The sequence below is a fragment of the Sporisorium graminicola genome, chromosome SGRAM_6, assembly GCF_005498985.1.
Source record: "Sporisorium graminicola strain CBS 10092 chromosome SGRAM_6, whole genome shotgun sequence".
Lineage (NCBI taxonomy): Eukaryota > Fungi > Basidiomycota > Ustilaginomycetes > Ustilaginales > Ustilaginaceae > Sporisorium > Sporisorium graminicola.
The window spans coordinates 685,029-704,907 of NC_043736.1; the positions used below are offsets into that span (position 1 = coordinate 685,029).

At 58.0% G+C, this 19,879-nt stretch overlaps 6 protein-coding genes across 6 annotated transcripts; 3 read left to right on the forward strand and 3 right to left on the reverse strand.

Annotated features, from left to right (window-relative positions):
- Positions 1-4,258: 4,258 nt before the first annotated feature.
- EX895_005376 (uncharacterized protein) lies at positions 4,259-6,211 on the forward strand (the record flags this gene model as incomplete). The annotated part of the gene is made up of 1 exon (XM_029885968.1): positions 4,259-6,211. One exon carries the CDS (start codon positions 4,259-4,261, stop codon positions 6,209-6,211), a length of 1,953 nt encoding a protein of 650 aa, XP_029737820.1.
- Positions 6,212-6,471: 260 nt separating this feature from the next.
- Positions 6,472-7,881, reverse strand: EX895_005377 (uncharacterized protein; the record flags this gene model as incomplete). The annotated part of the gene is made up of 1 exon (XM_029885969.1): positions 6,472-7,881. The coding sequence occupies one exon, from the start codon at positions 7,879-7,881 to the stop codon at positions 6,472-6,474; it is 1,410 nt and encodes a 469-aa protein (XP_029737821.1).
- Positions 7,882-8,359: 478 nt separating this feature from the next.
- EX895_005378 (uncharacterized protein) lies at positions 8,360-10,534 on the reverse strand (the record flags this gene model as incomplete). The annotated part of the gene is made up of 1 exon (XM_029885970.1): positions 8,360-10,534. The coding sequence occupies one exon, from the start codon at positions 10,532-10,534 to the stop codon at positions 8,360-8,362; it is 2,175 nt and encodes a 724-aa protein (XP_029737822.1).
- A 1,563-nt stretch (positions 10,535-12,097) lies between these two features.
- Positions 12,098-13,537, forward strand: EX895_005379 (uncharacterized protein; the record flags this gene model as incomplete). Its single annotated transcript, XM_029885971.1, has 1 exon — positions 12,098-13,537. The coding sequence occupies one exon, from the start codon at positions 12,098-12,100 to the stop codon at positions 13,535-13,537; it is 1,440 nt and encodes a 479-aa protein (XP_029737823.1).
- A 403-nt stretch (positions 13,538-13,940) lies between these two features.
- Positions 13,941-14,915, forward strand: EX895_005380 (uncharacterized protein; the record flags this gene model as incomplete). Its single annotated transcript, XM_029885972.1, has 1 exon — positions 13,941-14,915. One exon carries the CDS (start codon positions 13,941-13,943, stop codon positions 14,913-14,915), a length of 975 nt encoding a protein of 324 aa, XP_029737824.1.
- Positions 14,916-15,145: 230 nt separating this feature from the next.
- On the reverse strand, positions 15,146-16,504 carry EX895_005381 (uncharacterized protein; the record flags this gene model as incomplete). Its single annotated transcript, XM_029885973.1, has 1 exon — positions 15,146-16,504. One exon carries the CDS (start codon positions 16,502-16,504, stop codon positions 15,146-15,148), a length of 1,359 nt encoding a protein of 452 aa, XP_029737825.1.
- Between the last annotated feature and the right edge of the window lie 3,375 nt (positions 16,505-19,879).

Consider the following 19,879-nt stretch of genomic DNA (forward strand, 5'->3'; position numbering starts at 1 on the left):
AGGTGAAGGTCGGGTTCCGGCTTTTGTTTGCATTGTGAGCGCTCGCCGCTCATTATCCACGGAGGTGCTTGCAAGGGAGCGGAGGGTTAGGATAATACCAAAGTCGCGCGGCGCTTGGCCTTGGCGCGGCTGCATTGATGGAGTCTGCACCCGTGCCGTCGGCCGGTATCGGAGAGGGATGGCGCAACCAAAAAGTAGTCAGGGCAGAGCAAACGAGCACGCTTTGTCGAGTTCGGGATGTTTCTGACTCGGCAAAAACGCTCGATGCCCTGCTGCTCGAACAAAATTCAGAAAGACGAAGAAAAAAATGAAAAGAAAAGAAAAAGAAGATGAAAAAAAAACAGCCCTGAGGCTGAGATAATGTGCAAGCGAGGCGGTAACTGACTGGCTCCCCCTCAGACTCGGCGGCTGGTCTCACTGGCGTTTACCGAACGTGGACAGGGTATTACTTCGCAAAAAGCGTTGAATTTGTCGGCAAAAGGTGGGTACAGGGGAGACATTGGACACGACTCGACGTCGCAAAGCGATGGCTACCCAACGAGCTGCTTGCACGAGAACGGGGGGAGTCACCGTCCAGAAAGCATAGTTGACGCGCTCGGTACTTTGGCTGCATAGGCAAGACAAGAGCACGAAAGAGCACATGGATTGCTTCTGCTAACGAGTGAGCGAGTCAGATGAAGCGAACGGTGGCCGCGTCTGGTTCGTTCGTGGAAGGCCGCCAAGAGGTGGCTACACGCGTCGAAAGCGGTGTGACGCTGTCGGTAGCTGTGAGCTGGATCGGTGTCACGCCTTTGAGATGGGAAGAAAAAAAAAGAAAAGAAAAAACAAGGTTTTGTGGACGTGTAAGACGTTGAGAGTTCTCATGCTTCATGCAAAAATGGTCCCCGACCTTGACTTATGACTGGTTGGCTGGCGGCTTTGTCGATTGCCACACAGCCTTGGCTTGCCTCTGAACTGCCAAGCGACGAAGCGTGGATAGCCGGTTTTCCCGCCGAAATGCCGACACGGCCCCTCCTCACTGAGGCTGTGGCTTGCAGTCAGGCTTGTTTGTCGTGTGTCAGATGCAAAACATAAGTTGGAAGCACGGACGAGCGTTGTTTTTTGGTTGGTGGCAGAGCAGGGCCCTCTTAGTTCTGCAAAGCTCAGTAGCGAGCCCACAGGACGACGTTCGAGGCCTGAGGATGCATCTCAGAGGCGCAGACAAACGACTCGCGTCCGAGGCTAAGCGAGCTCCCTGTTTTTTTTTTTTGGCCCATCGCTGCTGCTGATGCTGATGCTGATGCTGCTGATGCTGCTGGTTCTGCTGATGCTGCTGGTTCTGCTGCAGCTGAGTTGGAAAAAAACAGGGTAGGATTCATGCGATCGTGTACCAGAGCTGTGTCACCTCGAGATGGAAGCCCAGACAAAGTGCCGGCCGTGACTCTGGCTGCTCATGCCGAACCAAGTTATGCTCTTTTTGTCTTGTTTTGGCCGGTGGGCCGCGCCTGTCTTGTCTGATCAGCCTTCATGCTGCCGACTCGATCGCTCCCATGCATACTTTGCCGAGATCCATTGAAACAACAAAGGGCGTGCGAGTGCATTCGAGTGAGATTCAATGTCGACTAGGAGCGTTGCATCCGAACGGCTCACGGACAAGGGCCGGATGCTAGATAAGAGAGGGTGTTGGCAACCAGGCGGAAGGCAACGCGCCACAGCCTGGCTGTCTCTTGGCAGCATGAAGTTGCGCGCACTCTCTCTCTCTCTCTCTCGTTCTCTCTCTCTCTCTCTCTCTCTCTCTCTCTCTCTCGTTCTCTCTCTCTCTCTCTCTCTCTTGAGAGCAAGAAAGGCGTGCTTGTCGTTGTTCTCTCCGCACGTTCACAAGAGCCTGTTTCAATCTCGCAAAATAGGAGCTTCTCGAGGCTTTTCTGATGAGTGAATTCCAGTCATGACCCCGTGTGTTCCAACATGCAAAAGCAAGCGAGCAAGCGAGTAAGCATTGCCAACCAAACAGGAGGCCTCGACGATAACGTGCGGGCAAGATTGTTAGTGGCCGCAAGTGTTTATCTGGGAATAATAATATAATAAAATTAAAAAAGGGGAATTGACAGTTACGGCAGGTGGGAGCGTCGAGTTGGATGTGATTGGTGCCCGCAACACCGCGGACTGCATAGCAGAAGCAGAGCAGAGCAAGCAAACTTGGACGACGCCTCGTTCTGGTTTTGCTTGTCCGGTGCTGCTTCTAGAAGAAAAAGGCGAGTTCTGTGCGGATCTGCTTGTTCCAAATGCTATTTCTAAATAACGATTTTTAAGACAAAATAAATAAAAAGGTACACAGGCATTGTGCTCAGCCAACTCGTCCCGCAGGTGAATGCGGCTCCGGTCGCGGTAAGCCGCACTGGCACAGACGCCGAATTCTGCCATAATTCGTCTGCCCGCTCACTCGCTCTCGCGGGAAGCACTCTCGGGATATCGTCACCCGAAGCTCAACCCTGTTGCCAAACCGAGGGCTCACCTTGGCAGCAACAACAATCGTCCCAAAAGGCTCGTTGCGTGCTCGTTCTCGTTCTCGTTCTCGTTCTCATTCTCGTTCTCATTCTCGTTCTCATTCTCGTAAACAGGGCACGCTCGCTGCTAGTCAAATATGTGTTTCCAGATCATTCCGGACAACTTTTGCTCTGTCACCCTTACTTCCACGGTGTCACATTGCGCCTTGTGCACCCGGCCACGCCCGTTGAAATCCCGACCTTGCCTTGTGCGCGCCCAGACTGCTACTGTACCGTAAACAGTACCGTGCAGGTGGTGGTCCCCCAAGCACGCAAGCATACAGTATGCATGGAAGCACAGCAGGGTGCCAGGGCTGATGTCTTTACCCCCCAATCAGCAGTGGGTGCATGTGTTTCACTCGAGTTTTATTTTGTATTTATTGATTCGGGAACCAAAAAGGGCAAGTCAAACAGTGCCTGCTGCCTGCACACTCTGCTTCCTCTTTCCCTCAGCCATGCATGACCGAGCTCGGCTATCAGATTGGGTCAGTCTGCGGCTGTCTCTCGCTTTGGCCTTTCGCTTTGCTGCTCCCAGCCTCTTCAGAACTTTGCTTCGCTTGACTCGGATCAGCTTTGATGCCGGACGTGCAAGCGGTCTCACCGTTCAGCATGATTTGTTCTTCTAGCTGCCTTTTGCATTGTCGTGCTTTGCTTTGTTTTGCTTTGCTATGCTTTGCTCTGCTTTGCTTTGCTTTGTTTTGCCACTACAAGAGCACCTTCCAAGTGGCGCGGCGTAGTAAAGCTTCGCCAGTGGGCTCGGCTGGCCCTCGATTCTCCCTCTGCGTCTGTACCGCAACCCTATCTCGCTGTGAATCCACCTTTCTTTGCCGCCGTCGTGCACCATTGTATCTACACACCTGGATCTCCTGCTCCTCTGACTCGTCCAGCTCCCGAACTCGTCTTGCGCTCACATCCAATCGTTTCTGCTTGCTCTTGCACTCCTCGCTTGGGTCCTGCTTTTCCGGCGCGCCCCCTTCCATTCTAGAAGGCATGCTGCTAGTTCGTCTCTTAGTGGCCCTCCGCTTTTCATTGATAAAGTCGGCAACAGCATCGGATAGCCCCCCTCCCCCAATGGTACCGCCGCCCTTCTCGCTCTAAACTGTATCATACCAACACCACACCTCGTCCCATCTCTTCCTCATAACCAGCTGCTCCTCAAGTCACTACGACACGTTCTGACTCGCAACCTTGGGCTTTGCCAGAGCTTTATCACTCTTCGCGCCTCGCTTCCTCGATAAGCTGTCGCTTGGACCTCCTCCTCCTTCATTGTTCCGCCATTTGCTCCGACTTGTTGCCATAGACGCTTTCCGCCTCGCTTGAGTCCACATCTGTTGCCAATCCTCATTCCTACGCAACCATCAGGGGCTCGAGCTAGCATTTTACACGACGCTGTGAAACGAACCTGGCCCTCCTCTACTTGGCCGTCCGCCGGCGATCCCTCATCTCTCGTCTCGTCCTAGCGGCTCCCGTTCGTAGACGCCCTTAACGTGCTCGTACACAGCTTGCTTCAGTCCACCTGCCCAACCCTGCCTTGGTCGTCGCGCTGCCAGGCTTTTCGACCGAGCCCTCTCCTCGTCCTTTCCCGCCGCTGACTCTGGCGAGCGTACGCTGCCATCTCGCATCGCCATCAAGCTCAGCTCCCACTCTTCACCCGCGTCGAGCCGTTGATTCGACTTGACACCTCTTTTATCTACAGAGCAATCCCGTTTGCTCGGCCACCTGCCCTTTTTGTCCGAATGCTTCGTTCTCTCCAAGGATCCGCGCCGGCCCACACTTCGCTCCAGCGCGCCAAACAAGAGCCAGATAACGCCTCGCACGTCGACGCCACTAGCCAGCTCAACGCTAGCCAATTGCTCCTTTGGTCCGCCTCCGACCTCTCGGGCCTGTCCACATCTACCTTCGAACTCGACGACGCTACGCCCAAGGCCGGTTCTCACCTATTCCTTGAAAACATCTCGACCCACTCGTGTGCCGATCTGCTTCAACTTGGCGGCCTCTCCTCGCTCGACCCGGACCTCGCTAGCCCCTCTGCTCCCCCTTCGGCTGCCACCACCGCCGACGGCTTGGACACTAACGTTTTTGCCTCTTCCAACAACAACTCGGGTTGCCAGTCGTCGCCAGCCATGAGCGCCAGCAGTAATTACAACCTCGAGACGCCCTCTCTCCACCAGGTGTCGGCGCTCTCCGCGCCTTTTGGCACCTCGTCGCCCACCATTGGCAGCGTAGGCACCGCCGACGAGAACAGCGCCAAGACGTCGCCATCCCAGCACGAGCAGGGCTGGTACCATGCCAGCTCGCACGACAGGAAGCTTGGCTTTGACGGCCCCGTCGAGGCCAGCTCGACCTTCCAGGCTCCGTACCCGCACAAGAGCACCGCAGCGACGGGTGGCTACCAGGCCCAACTGCCTCAACCGCAGGCTCACCACAACGACCACGACTACTACGCCCACAGTGCAGGTGCACATGCAGGCGTGCCGCAGTACTTCCAGCATCGTGCGTCCATCTCGGGTCCCTTGATGGACGCGGCGTCCTATGCGGAACGCTACGAGAGCTCCGTGGCAGCACATGCGCCTCCGCGGGTGCACGGTCTTGCCGCCTGGGAAAACGCCTCGGGCTCTGCTCGTCCGCACACTGCCGATGGCATGTTTGGTCATTTCAACGTGACTCCGGCCGGCGTCGCTGCGCACGACACAGCGCCAGGAGGGATGGTACTCGGCAACGCTGCGGGCGGATCCAGCTCCAGCTCGCGACTCCACACGCCTGCTGCTGCTCACTCTGCGCACATGGACGACTACCACTCGCACCGACGCATGTCGATGCCCGACCCCAGCGGCTCGGCCAACGGCAAGGTGTTTTCCTACATGGCCTCGGGCGAAGATGGCGGGGCCTTGTCGTCGTCCTCCTCGGGCCTCAGCATGGGCTCGCAGGGCTTTGGTGGCCACTACTTTGGCGGCGGCTACGGCGGCGGCGGGGCAAGCAAGAAGCGTCCTCGACGTCGCTACGACGAGATCGAGCGCCTCTACCCGTGCAGCTGGCCTGGATGCACCAAGAGCTACGGCACGCTCAACCACTTGAATGCGCACGTCGCCATGCAGAAGCACGGGCCCAAGCGCTCGCCCGGCGAGTTCAAGGACATGCGCAAGGCGTGGCGCAAACAGAAGAAGGAGGAGGAGCAGCAACGCCAGTCGCGCCACGTCAGCCTGACCGACCAAGCGCTGCGCCCCAGTTTCGGGGGCAGCTCGAGCTATACGAGCGCGCCCTCGGCGAGTCTGGTCGGCAGCAGCGCTTCCGGCAACAACGCGGCGATCGCACCGCCTCCCGCCCTGAGCGGATTCGGAGGAGGCCAGCACGCCAGCGGTGGCGGTGGCGCCGGCAGCAGTCTGCCTGGCATCGCGCAGCTGCCCGGCTCGCTGGCCCATCTGCACCGCTACAGCATGTCGGCCGCTCCTCCCAGCAATGCCACAGCGGCGCAACAGCAGCAACCGTTGTATTTCAGCAGCGGCGCCTCTACCGCTGCTGGTGGTGGTGGTGCCGACACGGCTTCGCACCAATACCACAGCGGCCAGTCGTACAGCGCCAATGCTACCCCGCTGCAGTACGGCGCAGGCAACAGCGACAGCAGCCGCCTCCCCTATGCGCACCACTCGAGCATCGGCGCCTACCTCGCCGCGCATCGGGGCAGCATCTAATTTAGCGTCCGCTCGCCATGCCCCACACCCCTCCGGCGCCCCTGCCCCCTCTCTTATTTCTCCCCCATCTCTATTTATTACCGTCTACCGATCCTCTAATAAGCTAGCCCCCTGTCGACGCACGCCAAGCTAGATCCGTTTGCTCCGCTTCACCCGTTTGTACTATCAGATTATGCCTCTCAGACTCAAGAAATGGATCACACACCCACACTCGCGCGACACAAGCTACGCACATCGCACTGTCCTGCAATTGAGTGAACCTACTTGAGCTCGCCCTTGGCCTCCCTGCGCAGCACCTCGGCAAACGCCGCCCTCAAATCCGCCCTAAGATCCTCAAATGCCTCGAGCCCCACCGACACGCGCACGATGCGCGCATCCTCGGACGGGTCCGACTTGACCCGGTGCTCCAGCAAGCTCTCGACGCCGCCGAGCGAGGTCGCGGGGGTGAAGTACGTCGTGAGATGCGGGATCCACGTGGCGTAGTCCGGCTTGGCGGTGCGGAAGGCAAACGTGGGCGTGTGGCCACCGGGCATCTGCGCGGCAGGGTCGAAAGAGGGGTCTTCGAGGCTCCTGCCCTTGATGACCACGTCGTCGGCGTCCGACCGCGGCTGCAGCGATGAGTGGTACGTCCTCGCGATCAACTTGCCGCGTGCGAACGGCTCATCCTCCTCGGCCACCTCCTGCGTCCACGACGCAGAAAGCGAATGCAGCCAGCGCGCCAGCAGCGTCGCCGTCGCCGACTGCTTCTCGACGCGCACGGTCAGCGTGCGCAACGAGCGCAGCAGCAGGTACGCCTCCATGCTCCCCAGCGTAGCCCCGCTGAACGTGCGGTCCGCCCAGAGGCTGTCCCACTCGCGCTTGCTCGGCACGGCCAGCACGCCGCACAGCAGGTCCGAGTGGCCGCCGAAGTACTTTGTGCCCGAGTGCATCACCATGTCGGCACCCTGCGCAAAGGGGTTCTGGAGCGGGGGCGGGGCGAACGTCGAGTCGACAACGACGTGCGCGTTGGGGATGCGCTTCGCTTTGGCGACGTACTTGGCCAAGTCGCGCGCTTCGCCCGTGGGGTTGAGCGGCGTCTCGACCCACACGAGCAGCCCACCCCTCTGCACACCCGCGCCCTCGCCCTGGCTCTCGCCCTCGCTTTTGGTCTCACTGCTGCTGACCGTGCCCTTGACAGCCTCGGCATAATCATCGTCCAAATCGATCAGCTTGACCTCGCGTCCTCGACAATACAACTTGATGGAAACATGCACGCCATGGTACCCTCTGCGGATCGCAATCACCTTGGGCGCATAGTGCACCACCGCGGCATACACCGCTGCCAGCCCGCTGCTGTACGTCAGCGCATTGGCGCCAATCACGTTGGAGAGCACCTTCTCGGCGCGGAGGTTGGTCGTCTGTGAGTACCGGCTGTAGATGTGAAAGCCCGGGTCCTGCATGTCGAACTCGGCGCGCCCCGCCGCGGCGTCTTCGAGCAGCTGCGCGTGGGCAGAGTGCGGAGCGGGTGAGCGGAAGGTCGTAGAGAGACTGAGCACGGGCGCGACCGCATAGTTGGCGTCCGTGAGCGCAGACGGGTGGTCGGCGTGCAGGGTGGACGTGGCTATGGACGGCGTAGGCAGCGCTGGTGCGCCGTTGGCGCCGTTCGCCGACGAAGACGTGTTGGATGCCATGCTGAGTAGTCGCTGGTGATCGTTATGAAGACCTTTGCTGGTGGTTGGAATGATGATGGCGGGAAAGGAGCGTTTGGCTCATTTGGCTGTCTCACACCAAAGCGATTAGGCGCACGGCTATCCATCGCACGCCATTTTGTTCTTGTTCCGCTGCATGCTGCGCCACTTTTTCACCGTTTTTTTCCCCCGTTTTTTTCTCTCTTCCTGCCGAGTCAGCCTTTTTTTCAATGGCAACCGCTCAATTTCGCGGCCATTTGATGCGAAGAGAGAGCTCAGTTTGCTCTTGTGATTCGATTGATTTTGTCCCATCGTCCGTCGACTGACGGCTTTCAGATCGGTCTACATCGCGGCGCTTTAGGACGATGCTGCTTGCAAAGAGACGCCTTATCCTCCAATGATTCTGCTGTAATACATTGTCGCATAATTGATACCGACAACAACGGTAGAACGCCATGCTTTGCCTCATTGTGCCGTCGCGTCAATCGCTCAGCGCAATCAACGACTGACTCCACTGGATCACCCTCGGATGCGCCATCACCTTGTCCGGCCTGAAGCCGAGCACCTGCAGTCCCTCCAAGGACGTGGCTCGCGACAGCGCGACGTACGCCTGTCCCTTTTCGAATACGCGACCCAAATTGATCTTGCAGCACGGCAGCGTCTGCCCCTGCGACTTGTGGATCGACATGGCCCACGCCAGGATGAGCGGCACCTGCGTCCTCGACGCCTGCACCTCGCCGTCCGGCAGTTCGGTCTTCCACGATTCGGGCCGCGCCAGGTAGTCGCGCGTCTGACCGTTGCTCAAATGGAAGCGCACCAGCGGCCACTTGCGCGTCGACGTGCGCGGCGTCTGGTCTCGATCCTCCTTCTGCTGGAATTCGGACATATCCAGAGCGCCCGTCTGCTTGTCATACTCGGCATCGTCCATAAAATCAATCACCTTGCCCACCGAGCCGTTGACGAGCGTCTCGTCGAGGTTCTTGATCAGCATCACCTGGGCGCCCTTCTTCAAGTGCAACACCGACAGCGCGATCGAGTTGGCCAACACCCGTTCGCGAGCCTCGCCCTGCAGCGTGCCCCCGTCCTGCGCCCGATAGCTCTGGCTCTCCGTCTGCAGAGCATTTAGCCGTTCCATGTTGGCCCTGTCTACTTCGTTTCGCATCGGGAACAGTTCCGTGGGTACGATGTCGTCGGCGTACGTGGGTACTCTCTCGAGCTTCCTGAACGCATCGATCGTCTTTTGCGAGAGCCTGCCGAAGCGCATCTCGTTGAGCATCGTGACAAACGACTCGTCCTTCTGACGGAAGACTTGCGTCAAGTTGACTTTGTGCTGAACTACCTGGTTCCAGCACCGCGCGTCAAAGGCGAAGGTGACGCTGGAACCCGGGTTCACCGGCGGCAGCTGGAAAAAGTCGCCGGTGATGACCAGCTGAATCCCGCCAAAGGGCTTGTCGGGCTTCTTTCGGATCAGCCTCGCAATCTCCTCCAGCTTGTCGAGCAGTGCCGGATCGACCATCGACACCTCGTCGACGATGAGCACCTGCGTGCGCTGCCAGCGCGCGGTCGACTTGCGCTGCTTTCGGATCTTGCTCATGAGCTGTGTTACCGGTTCCTTGCCCAAACCGATACCAGCAAAGCTGTGGATCGTCACGCCGCCGATGTTGCAGGCAGCAATACCCGTGGATGCGGTGACGGCCACTGACTCGGGACGCTTGGCGTGCTTGCGACGCAGCTCGCGAATGATCTCTCTCAGCAACACCGACTTACCCGTACCCGCTGAGCCAGTGAAAAAGACGTTCTTGCCTTCCTCGACCACCATCTGGAGCACCTTGCGCTGCTCTTGAGATAGAAAGATCTTGTTGACGTTCTTTTTGTTGTCCAGCGAAGGCGATCCTCTGCCTGCGTTCGCTTGGCCGCTGGACGAGATGAGCGAGCTGGCTTGGTATGCAGTAGGGTCGTTGCGCTTTTCACTCTTGAGCTGCGAAGCCGTCTTCATCCACGACAGCGCAGGTGCCGACGACGTGCGTGCATTTGCGCTCGAGGATGCTGCGGCCGACGAGGGCACACTGGCGCTGCTCGGCCCAGATGCGCTCATGCTGGGGCCGTTGCGAGCCTGGCCTCGGTCGTACGAGAATTGCTTTGCAAGATCGGAGCTCAACGACGGATGGACGGACGGGCGAGCGTATGGCTGCGCATAGGACTGTGCATGCGGACGGCTGGAAGATCCCGTACTCGGACGACTGTAGCCGGAGCTCGACACTGCTGCGGCATTTCGATTTCCGTGATTCGAGCTTCGCTGCAGACTTGAGGCGGAAACGAAGCCGGTTTGCTGTGGAGCGGTTCTGGCCGTCTCGAGCGATAGTGGGGCTGCTTTGGCCTTCTTCTCGGGCGGTGCGGATTCACCGTTTTCCTTGTCCGAGTCGGTGGCGGGCAGCCTCAGCTCTTTCGTCTTGAGCGGTGGCGACGGCGAGTCAGACCATTCGTAGAATACCTCTTGGCTGGAGGGTGGTCCCAACGTGGACTTGCCAGCTGTGCTGTTGGCCGACGAGCCGAGGTCCTGTTGGTTGCCTGACCAGGTGCGCTTCAAGGAGCCCAGCGCGGAGCGGACCTGCGGGCGCTCGCTCGCGTTGCTTGATGCGTTGCTCCGCGCATACATGGTGGGTATGCTGGGAAGTGGGAGGATGGTGGTGGTGGTGGTGGAAGGGAAGGTGCGTAAAGAGGCAAGTGCGACGTAGAGCTCTCCCTTCTTGGGCGACTGCGGAAAGAAGCTTGGATCCTTCAATTCGTCAAATTTAGCTTGCAGTCGGTGTGTCGGTGTGTGTGTGTGTTTGCTGCTGCGCGTGCCGAGTGTGACATTTTTCGACGCGACGTTCTCGCATAGCGCGTCAGTGTTGTTTGTGTGCCGCATCTTTCCCCGATGATGATGCCGATTCACTTTCCCCCGCTGTCTCTGCTCTTGCAAAGGTAGCGGCGACACGACAGTTCCAGGTCGAGCTGGCCAGTAGTATCGGAAAGAGACATCTGCAGCCCGCTGGTGCAGCTATCTTTGCTCGCTCCCATCGTTTTCACTGTGACATACCGGTCAGTCTTGAGTGGGCTTTAGCGGTGGGGACGAACCCACGACCCACTCAACCGCCTAATTTCGTGACCTCTTTTTTTGCCAGCTTTTCTTTTCTACAAATGCATTTATTCGTTCACAGAAAACGAATTTATTTTGCACCCCAGATCTGCAGCTCAATCGCAGCAAACTAGACGGATGACTATGGATGACATCGCATTACATAAGCAACATACATCAAAAAGAGAGAGGACGGCGGACGTCTCAAGGCGGAAGTGTAGGGCCAAGGACATCCTCGAGATCCCGAGGTGCAAGCACCTGGACGGTGATCTCCCGCTAGGAAAAAGTGTATGACAAAATAATCCTCGCCGGAGCGAGGAGAAATAGATGTCAATCTATTTAGAACAGATACTACACATGATCTAAGCCCTGTATGAGACGAGAAATCGCAAAGCAAGAAGCGGAGATGTGGTCAGCAGACTGGCCATCAATAGAGAACGTCCTAGGCATCGCAAACCAGCGTGCGAGCAGAACGGGATGCTGCGCCGAACGTTTTGGGTGCACTTACAATAGGCCAGAAGAGTAAAGGGTCAGAAGGGGGATGCGGGAATGCCAGGTGAATATATACTCTTCTTCACATTCGCGAACGGACGCGCTTGCAGAGCGCACTCTCAGTCTCTCACTGCGTCCTCTCTCGCCTGTCACGGCTGAGCCTGTCATTTGAAGGCAAGGAAGCTTAAAATTCGACTTAGAAGGGTCGCTGGAAGGAATTCGTACGCCGACTTCCGGTCGACTGAGCCCGAAAACCTCTTTTTTTCTCCGTAGAATGTGTGATTTCATCGTACAGGCGGCCACGGCGCGGTCTTGCACAGCACAGCACCGCACAGCACAGGCACAGCCCGAGAGCGGGAACGTCGTCGTCAAATTCTCATTGAGACATAGAGTTGATTGGTGAGCCGACAAAAATCGCCAAGCCTGAGGTTACCTGTTCGTGGATGACCACCTTCATCTGATCTACTCGACATCCTCGCTGCCTACTATTTTCACCCGTCGACGGATCACCGCAAATTACACCGAAGAGTCTACGCGACGTGGCACGAGTCCCGGTTCAACAGCATTCGTCACCAAGGATAACTTTTCCGACAGGACCACTATTCAACCATGGCAGATGCAGCATCCACATCAACGCCGGCACCGGCAGCTGCTGCCCCCGCCGAGCCCACCGCGGCTCGTGACATCTCGCGTGATGGTGCCAAGATCGCTGACATGGAGTACTACGACCTCCTCGGCGTTCGCGGCGACGCCTCGGATCTCGATCTGAAAAAGGCCTACCGTAAAGCGGCCATCAAGAACCACCCGGACAAGGGCGGTGACGAGGAAACGTTCAAGATGATCGGCGAGGCCTACCGCGTTCTCAGCGACAACAACCTCCGCGCCGACTACGACAAGTACGGCAAGAAGAAGCCCACCGACGAGGTGGGGCTCAAGGAGGCCACCGACATGTTCGGCAGCCTCTTTGGTGGCGAGCGCTTCGTCGATCTCATTGGAGAGATCAGCCTGATCAAAGACTTTGGGAAGGCCTCCGAGATCATGATGACAGAAGAGGAGAAGGAGGAGCTCGAGGCACAAATGAAGGCCGAACACAAGAAGGCCAACCCCACCGACGCGCCTGCTTCTGTCGACACGGCCAAGACCGACCTGCCCTCGGAAGCAACGACAGCGGGCGACGAGGCTGCGCGCAAAGCTGCCGAGGCGGGTGCTACATCGGAAGAGATCGCCGAAGCGAAAAAGAAGGAGGACGCCAAGCAGAAGCAGAAGCTGACCCCAGAGCAAAAGGCCAAGCTGGACGAGCTCGAAAAGGAAAAGGAGGAAAACGAGCGCAAGCGTGTTGAGGAGCTGTCAGAGAAGCTCAAGGAGCGCATCCGGCCCTTTGTCGATGCGCGCAAGCCCGGTGACAAGGACGATCCGCAGACGCAGATCTTTGAGCGCAAGATGAAGGAGGAGGCCGAGGATCTCAAGCTCGAGTCGTTTGGTGTCGAACTGCTCCACGCCATCGGCAACATCTACGTCATGAAGGCAACCACCTGGATCAAGACCAAGAAGCACAGCATGCTTGGCTTTGGCGGTTTCATGAGCCGCATGAAGGAGCGCGGAGCCGTTGTCAAGGAGACGTGGGGCATGCTCGGCTCTGCGCTCAACGTCAAGGCGTCGATGGACGAGCTGGCACGTCGACAGGAGAAGGGCGAGATACCCGAAGACGAGCTGCGCGCGCTTGAGCAGGACATGAGCGGAAAGATGCTGCTCGCCACTTGGAGGGGCACGCGCTTTGAGATCTCGGGCATCCTGCGACAGGTGTGCGACAAGGTGCTCAACGAGAAGGGCATCAACGACAAGGTGCTCTTCAACCGTGCCCAGGCCATCCTCTTCCTCGGCATGATCTACAAGTCGGTGCAGCCCGACGAGGGCGACGACGAGCGCCGAGAGCTTGAGCGACTCGTGGCCGAAGCAGCGGGCAAGAACAAGAAGAAGGGCAAAAAGGACAAGAAGGTCAGTGGGTCGTCCACACCTGCTACTGGCGCTGCTACCTCTGCCTCGATCTAGAGCGTTCTTTCGGCGCCAATGTCGCTCCCATACCAGCTTCCTCAGATACCATCATTCGTGAAAGCCACCGACGTTTTCTCACCTTGATCGCTCCAAACTGGACCCTTTTTGGCGCACTACTCTTGAATAGACAGTCTAACCATCGATTTTCATCCGGTCTTGTGCGCCTGAAGCGCGTGATTGTGAGCAGAAGCGTATGGCCTCAGCCAAAACAACGCGCGGGCATCAAAGCGGCGATTTCCGAGAAGGGGAGAATAAGGTTTTCCGCGGTTAAATTCCAGTCGAACTAGCTGAGGAAGATAAGCGGAGCGATGGCCGCGCCTTCACAGATTGGGATCACAGAGCCGATCTCGAGCCGCTTGACTTGTCTCCACCACCGCCTTGGATCGAACGAGTCCCCGACATGACGCAGCAGCAACAGAGCAAGAAGAAGGTTGTCTCGATCGCACTGTTGGTCGCGGATACGCCGCCTCCGCCCGTAGTTGCCGTTCGCGGCGACTACACCAAGATCTACCCGCGCTTCCTGCAAGAGTCGCTCAACACGATCAAGCGGCACGCGTGGCAGCCGCACGTCGAGCTGCACATCCGGTGCTACGATGTAGTCACCAAGATGGAGTATCCGGACGAGGGGCAGTTGGGGGATGGGTTGTGGGATGCGGTCATGATCACGGGCAGTGCGTCGTCTGCATACCTCGATCTGGAGTGGACCAAGAAGCTGGCGGCCTTCTTGCGATCCACCGCCGAGAACCACCCGCTGGTGCGTCTGATCGGCATCTGCTACGGCCACCAGATCCTCGCGCGCGCCTTCGACGGCGTGGTCGAAGCTAACCCGAAAGGCTGGGAATTGGGCACCACGTCCTGCACTCTCACCGACCAAGGCCGCGATCTCCTAGGCTACGACTCTGCTTCCGAAGGACAGATGGCCATCCAACAGGTGCACAGAGACCACGTCCTCGCCACGCCGCCTGACTTTGCCGGTGAGAGCTTCGAAAACCTCGCCTGGACCGACATCTCGCCCATCCAGTCGCTCATCCTGAGATACCCCACCGAAGCGCCCCCGCTCGCCTCCACCGCCCAAACCTCGGCGTACATGGCGTTCGACATCGAAGACTCGGAAACCGCCTCCTCCGGCCCGCACCCGCTCCGCTCGCTTCACGTCCTGACGTTCCAAGGCCACCCAGAGTTCGACCGCGAGATCGTCGAGAACATCATCGCCGTGCGAACAGAGATGGGCATCGTCACGGGAGAGCTGCGCGAGCGCTCGTTGGAGAACGCCAAGAAGCCCCACGACGGACTGAAGCTGGGCAGGGCCATCCTGGCCATGCTCGGCGTCGAAGAGGCTCGTACGGACACGGGCGACAGCATGGTCAACATCTAGTTGCGTTGCTCATTCATCCCACAGATCTCACATTCAACACTTCCTTTAAACACTCTTAATCAATGCCGAGCAATGCGGCCCCATCACCCAACACCCGAAGCTGTGCGTTTGGTCTACGATCGATTTATAAAATACTGATATGAATGAGCCTGCAAGGGCCGACATCGAGACTGAATACCCGAACAAGCCTGCGAATCTTATTTCAGTGTGTCTATAGGGTACTCTCGGGATCAAGCGGCAATCGGCGTAGCAACCGCACTCTCGGTCGCCTTGGGGTCATAACCCTGCAACGGCGCCGATTGGCCCTGCAGCCGGAAATCGGCGCCTAGCTTGCCACCAGGGTGGTTGAAGGCAAACATGTCTCTGCCCAACCCTTTTGCTCGAGTCACCGAAAACGCCAGGGCATCGCCCATCGCCAGAGCGACTGTGGTGCTGCTGCTGGGCGCGGGCACGTCGTCCCACGCTTCGTCCGTGGTGGGTCGTGGTGGTTTGGTGCGTGTCCTTCTCGCAGTTGTTCGTTGCTTTCCGCAATCGCAGTCGTTTTGGGGCACGGTGGCTCGACGAGCGCTGAGCACGGAGCCTGAGGGAGCGCCGGCAGTGGTAAAAGCAGCAGCGGCCGCGCTTTCGCTCATGCTGCGTCGAGTGCCCAGGGCACCATCAGTCGAGCTGGCGAAGTCAGACGAGACTGCTTCTGACTGCTCTTCGATTAGATCCTCTTCATCCTCCTCAGAATCCGAATCGGGATCGTCCTTGCCCGTCGCGCAGTCGATCCATGCATCCGACGCCTTGACCAACGCACTGTCGCGCTTGCCGACCAGCGCGATTATGGGACACCTGCGGGCGTTGAGGTGCGGAACCAACGCGAGGATCTCTGGCGACGACCCGGAATGCGAGAGAGCAATTACTACGTCGCGATGCGGAGTGAGCAGGCCCAGGTCGCCATGCAGTGCCTCGGTCGGGTGCAAGAACATCGACGGCGTGCCGAGCGAGAGGAACGTCGCAGAAAGCTTCTTGGCGATGATCCCGCTCTTGCCCACCCCGGTGAGCACCACCTTGCCGCCCCGCTCGCCTGTGGTCGCACGCATGACGAGCCGCACAGCTTGCCGGAAGCCGTCCTGCTGCACGCTGTGCCTCGAGAGCCGCCTGGCCGCCATGGCAAGCGCCCGCGCCTCTCGCTGGACGATCTGTGTCCCGAAAGCGAGCGCCGAATCGAGCTCCTCTTCGACCCTGCGGTTCTCGGCCTCGATGGCCGCTGCCTCGCTGTCCTCGGTGCTGCACTCAGGCTCCTCGCCATTGGATGCTTTCAAAGCAGCAGCTGTTGTAGCCGATGGATCGGCGATGCGACTCGTCTTGGCATCGTTGGCGAGCGAGAGCTTGTCCACATCGGAAGAGAGGTCGCTGACCGAGGTGCAGGCCGAGGTGGAGGGCGAGTTTCGTTGCGACTCAAATGCGAGCAGCGAGAGCTGCGATGTGGTGACCGAGCTCGACCCTGGACTCAGCACGGACGAGGTGGACGGACTCGCTCCGGCGCTCGAGGGCCCACTGAGTGGCGATTCCGAGCCAAAGTAGTCGTTCTTGACTTGCAGCATGAGTTGCTATGAGACAGCGATTGCGCAGTTGTGATGCTATGTCGTGCGTCTAGAAGCGGATGCTCCGGTTTCAGGATGAATGAGAGCGTAGGAGCTGTGCCACACAGTCAAGACTGTTTCGCGTACCTGCCGCGACGCAATCGGTGCTTCCGAGAGTAGACAGTGTGCGGGGCGAGGACGACGGAGAAAATAACGCTACTGTATGCTGTCTGCACTGGCGAGTAGGATCTTTGAGCTGGCGGAAAGCGATGCTCGAGCCGTACGCGGACTGTCCGGCGTTCGTAGAGAGCTGGGAAGGAGGACCTGTATATATACACTTGTAAAGAGTGTCGCGGTCGATAAGCAGATTGAGACGGACGACGAAGCCGAGTGGAGGAGCGAACAGGGATGAGGATGATGGATAGATGAGAAGTGGAAATGGATGCTCAGTTTCGGCACTTCTATCTATGCTTCTGAACCGACCTCCACGGGATAACTAACGGACGAAGAAGCGGCAGTCTGTCAGTCTGAACCACCTTCGGAGAGCGCATACAACGCCCGGCTGCGCTCAGAGCATGAGCTCGAGGCCGACTTCGGGGTTTGACTTTCGCGAGCGAGAGAGCACGGACAGGCTGTGCTCAGCAGCAGCAGCAGCAGCGTAATCAGCCGCCGCCGCCGTCTTCAGACGTGAAGCGATGCCAAATAAAATTCTCGATGCTGCAGACCGGTTTGGATCGACAGAGCGCGATTTCAGCTGGCTTGAGCACTTTTGCTAACGAGCCTTCAGATCTTTCAGCTCGATAAGAGAGGAGCAGAAGGAAAAAAAATGTCTCCGAAATATCTGCCTGTGCACTGCTCCTCCTCGGCGCTGTCGGTGGGCGAAGAAGGAGAATTTGTTAGTGCTCCCACACGCCGCAACCAGAAAAATTCCTGAAAGCTCCGCAAATAAAGGGACAGAAAAAATAACCGCACAAGTACTGCGAGTTTCTCTGGCTCTGCAGCCTGACGCTCTGTGTTGTGTGCGGCATTTATCTATCAGGCTTTCCTCCACTTGGGCACCGGAACAGTCTTGGCCGCCTCTGACAACGCGTGAGATTGCAGCTCCTTGCACGCGTCTTACACAATTCTGCCTGGAATAGCTGCAAAGACCCTGGATTCTCAGCTAAGCGGTCAACAAGCTGGGCTCAGCCATACCAGCCATGTTCCATGTGGTTTGTCGACCCCGCTCGCCCGTTGCTCTTGCTCAGACTACTGCGACGCACTTTGCTCCGCGGTGTCGGCCATGGTGTCGCTGAGAGGAGACCCGCTGCTTGCGGTTGGCGGGTTGAACTCTCGCACTTATCAGCAATGCTACAAGCGACCACGGTCGAATGCCTGTCTGTGTCTCTCTGTTTCATGTTCGTTTTGGTGCTGACTTGGCGACAACAGCCCGGCGTACCGATAGCGAATGAAACGGCCAGCATGCAGTGGCACCGGTCTTGCTGGCCACGGCCACCGGGCTGCGGTTGTGTGGGAGGGGCATGCTCGCCAAGGAAAAACGCGGCGTTTGAGCCTAGTACTGTACAGTACAGTAGATCGCTTTCATCGCTGCAGCTATATGAAGCGCGACCCCAGGTTGGCAAGGTAGGCTCGCTACTTTGCACGATACAGTCCAACACTATAGATTCGCAGCTTGCCGCCGGCAATGGATGCTATACTGCTCGACACGACACCTGCGCACGCTCTTCCCTATCTAGTCAGGATCAGCGAGTGGCCAGCCCCCTTACGTTAGCTACGGATGTCAGGACCCTCGGAAGAGAGAAACGTGAGATTTGATAGGCAAACGCTGCAAACTACCAAAGGGCTCCTTCGTACGATGTCGTTGGAGACGAAAATCGCTTTCCGCGGACAGGGAACTGCAACGAAGCGGACGCAGGATCCTTCCGGAGCCCACCTTCTCGGCGGCGCAGGGACGGAATGTGCTCGGGGGGAGTAACTCCGTAAGTAGGGCGGCGCTCAAAGGGGCCTGGCGAATTCCGAAGAGCAAATGTCGCCATCGCACACGTGCTGCAACATTGGACACCCCCACCACGTCCGTGTCGACCGAAGGAGCAAGAGAGCGAACCGAGCTTCGATCGAAGCTTTCCTGCAACTAAACCAACGACTGACTGCCTCTGAAGCATACGCAAAGAAAACAATTCCAAATGTCTCTCGCCAGTTGCGCTTTCATCGAGGCGCGACGATCCGTACGTCTCTCCTCCACTTGGGCCTCGTTAGGACACGTCGACGCCAGCAAGATCGACATGTGCTTCCACTTACTCTAAGCGGGCGCCTAGCCTGCATCCCACATCCACCGAGGCACAAGAAGTCGATTTCATCGTCAAAGAGCATCGCATCGCATCGCATCGCATCACAGCCCGATAGGCGATGTAAACGTAACCTGCCAATCAGTGTCGAAATTGACATCTTACCAGCTCTCTGGAACCAGCAAGGAGTGCAACAGTCCGCGGCAAAACCGCGCTGACCTTGCCGCGATGTTTTCTGCCGATCTCCAGGAGCTCTTGTCGTTCCTCCCTCCCTTGCGAGCCCTTGCCTGTTGGTCGTTCCTTCTCTCTCTTCGATACAACCACTCATACGGGCGGCCTGTTCTCTCCTATTCGTATCGATGACCCGAAGTCTCTGCAATGAGCAAACCACGAGACAGGTTCCAGCAAACGCAAGCGGTTCGTCTAGTCGGGTATAGCAAGGACATCTCAAAGTGGCGCTGGAATTTGTCGATGACGCAGGGTTTGCAACATTCGAAATGTCATGCAGCTGTCCTGTCCTGTCGCCTGTTTGGCGCGCTGGAAATGAAACCCTGACCTCGCGCAATTCGCGCGAGCTTACATGACTCGAATGGTTGCCGCCTCGCCAGACGGCATCTCGTCCAATGGCTCCTTATTTCTGGTAAGCCTGTAGATGCACCACGACGGCAGTTCGTTCTTCCGACGCCTTGGAGGCGGAAAAGCGAGCACTGCATCCGTAGCTGCATCTGCATCCGCACGGCCAACTGGATCTCTCCCGTCATCAAGCGTTGTTTGCGCGTGGCTCGATGATGCGTGCTGCACCGGCTATGCACTCAGTAAGACGCATGTCCGTCCGCAGTCTGACAATTCATAGTCGCAGCTGTTGTGCGATGCTCACTCAGTGCAACCCAATGCTCTCCGTAAGCGACTCGGCTGTACATATCCGCACAATCTTGACATTCACTGTTTGCCATTCGCCGTTTCAAACGCCTTTTGCGTGCATGCTGGTCCACTAATTCGCCGAAGCAAAGGAAAGAAAAAACGGCTCGCTTCTCCACTAGCGCCTCGAGTAGACTAGCACTGATTCTGACGTAGCGACCAGATCTACTTCCGGTTCCTGACTGAAACGCTG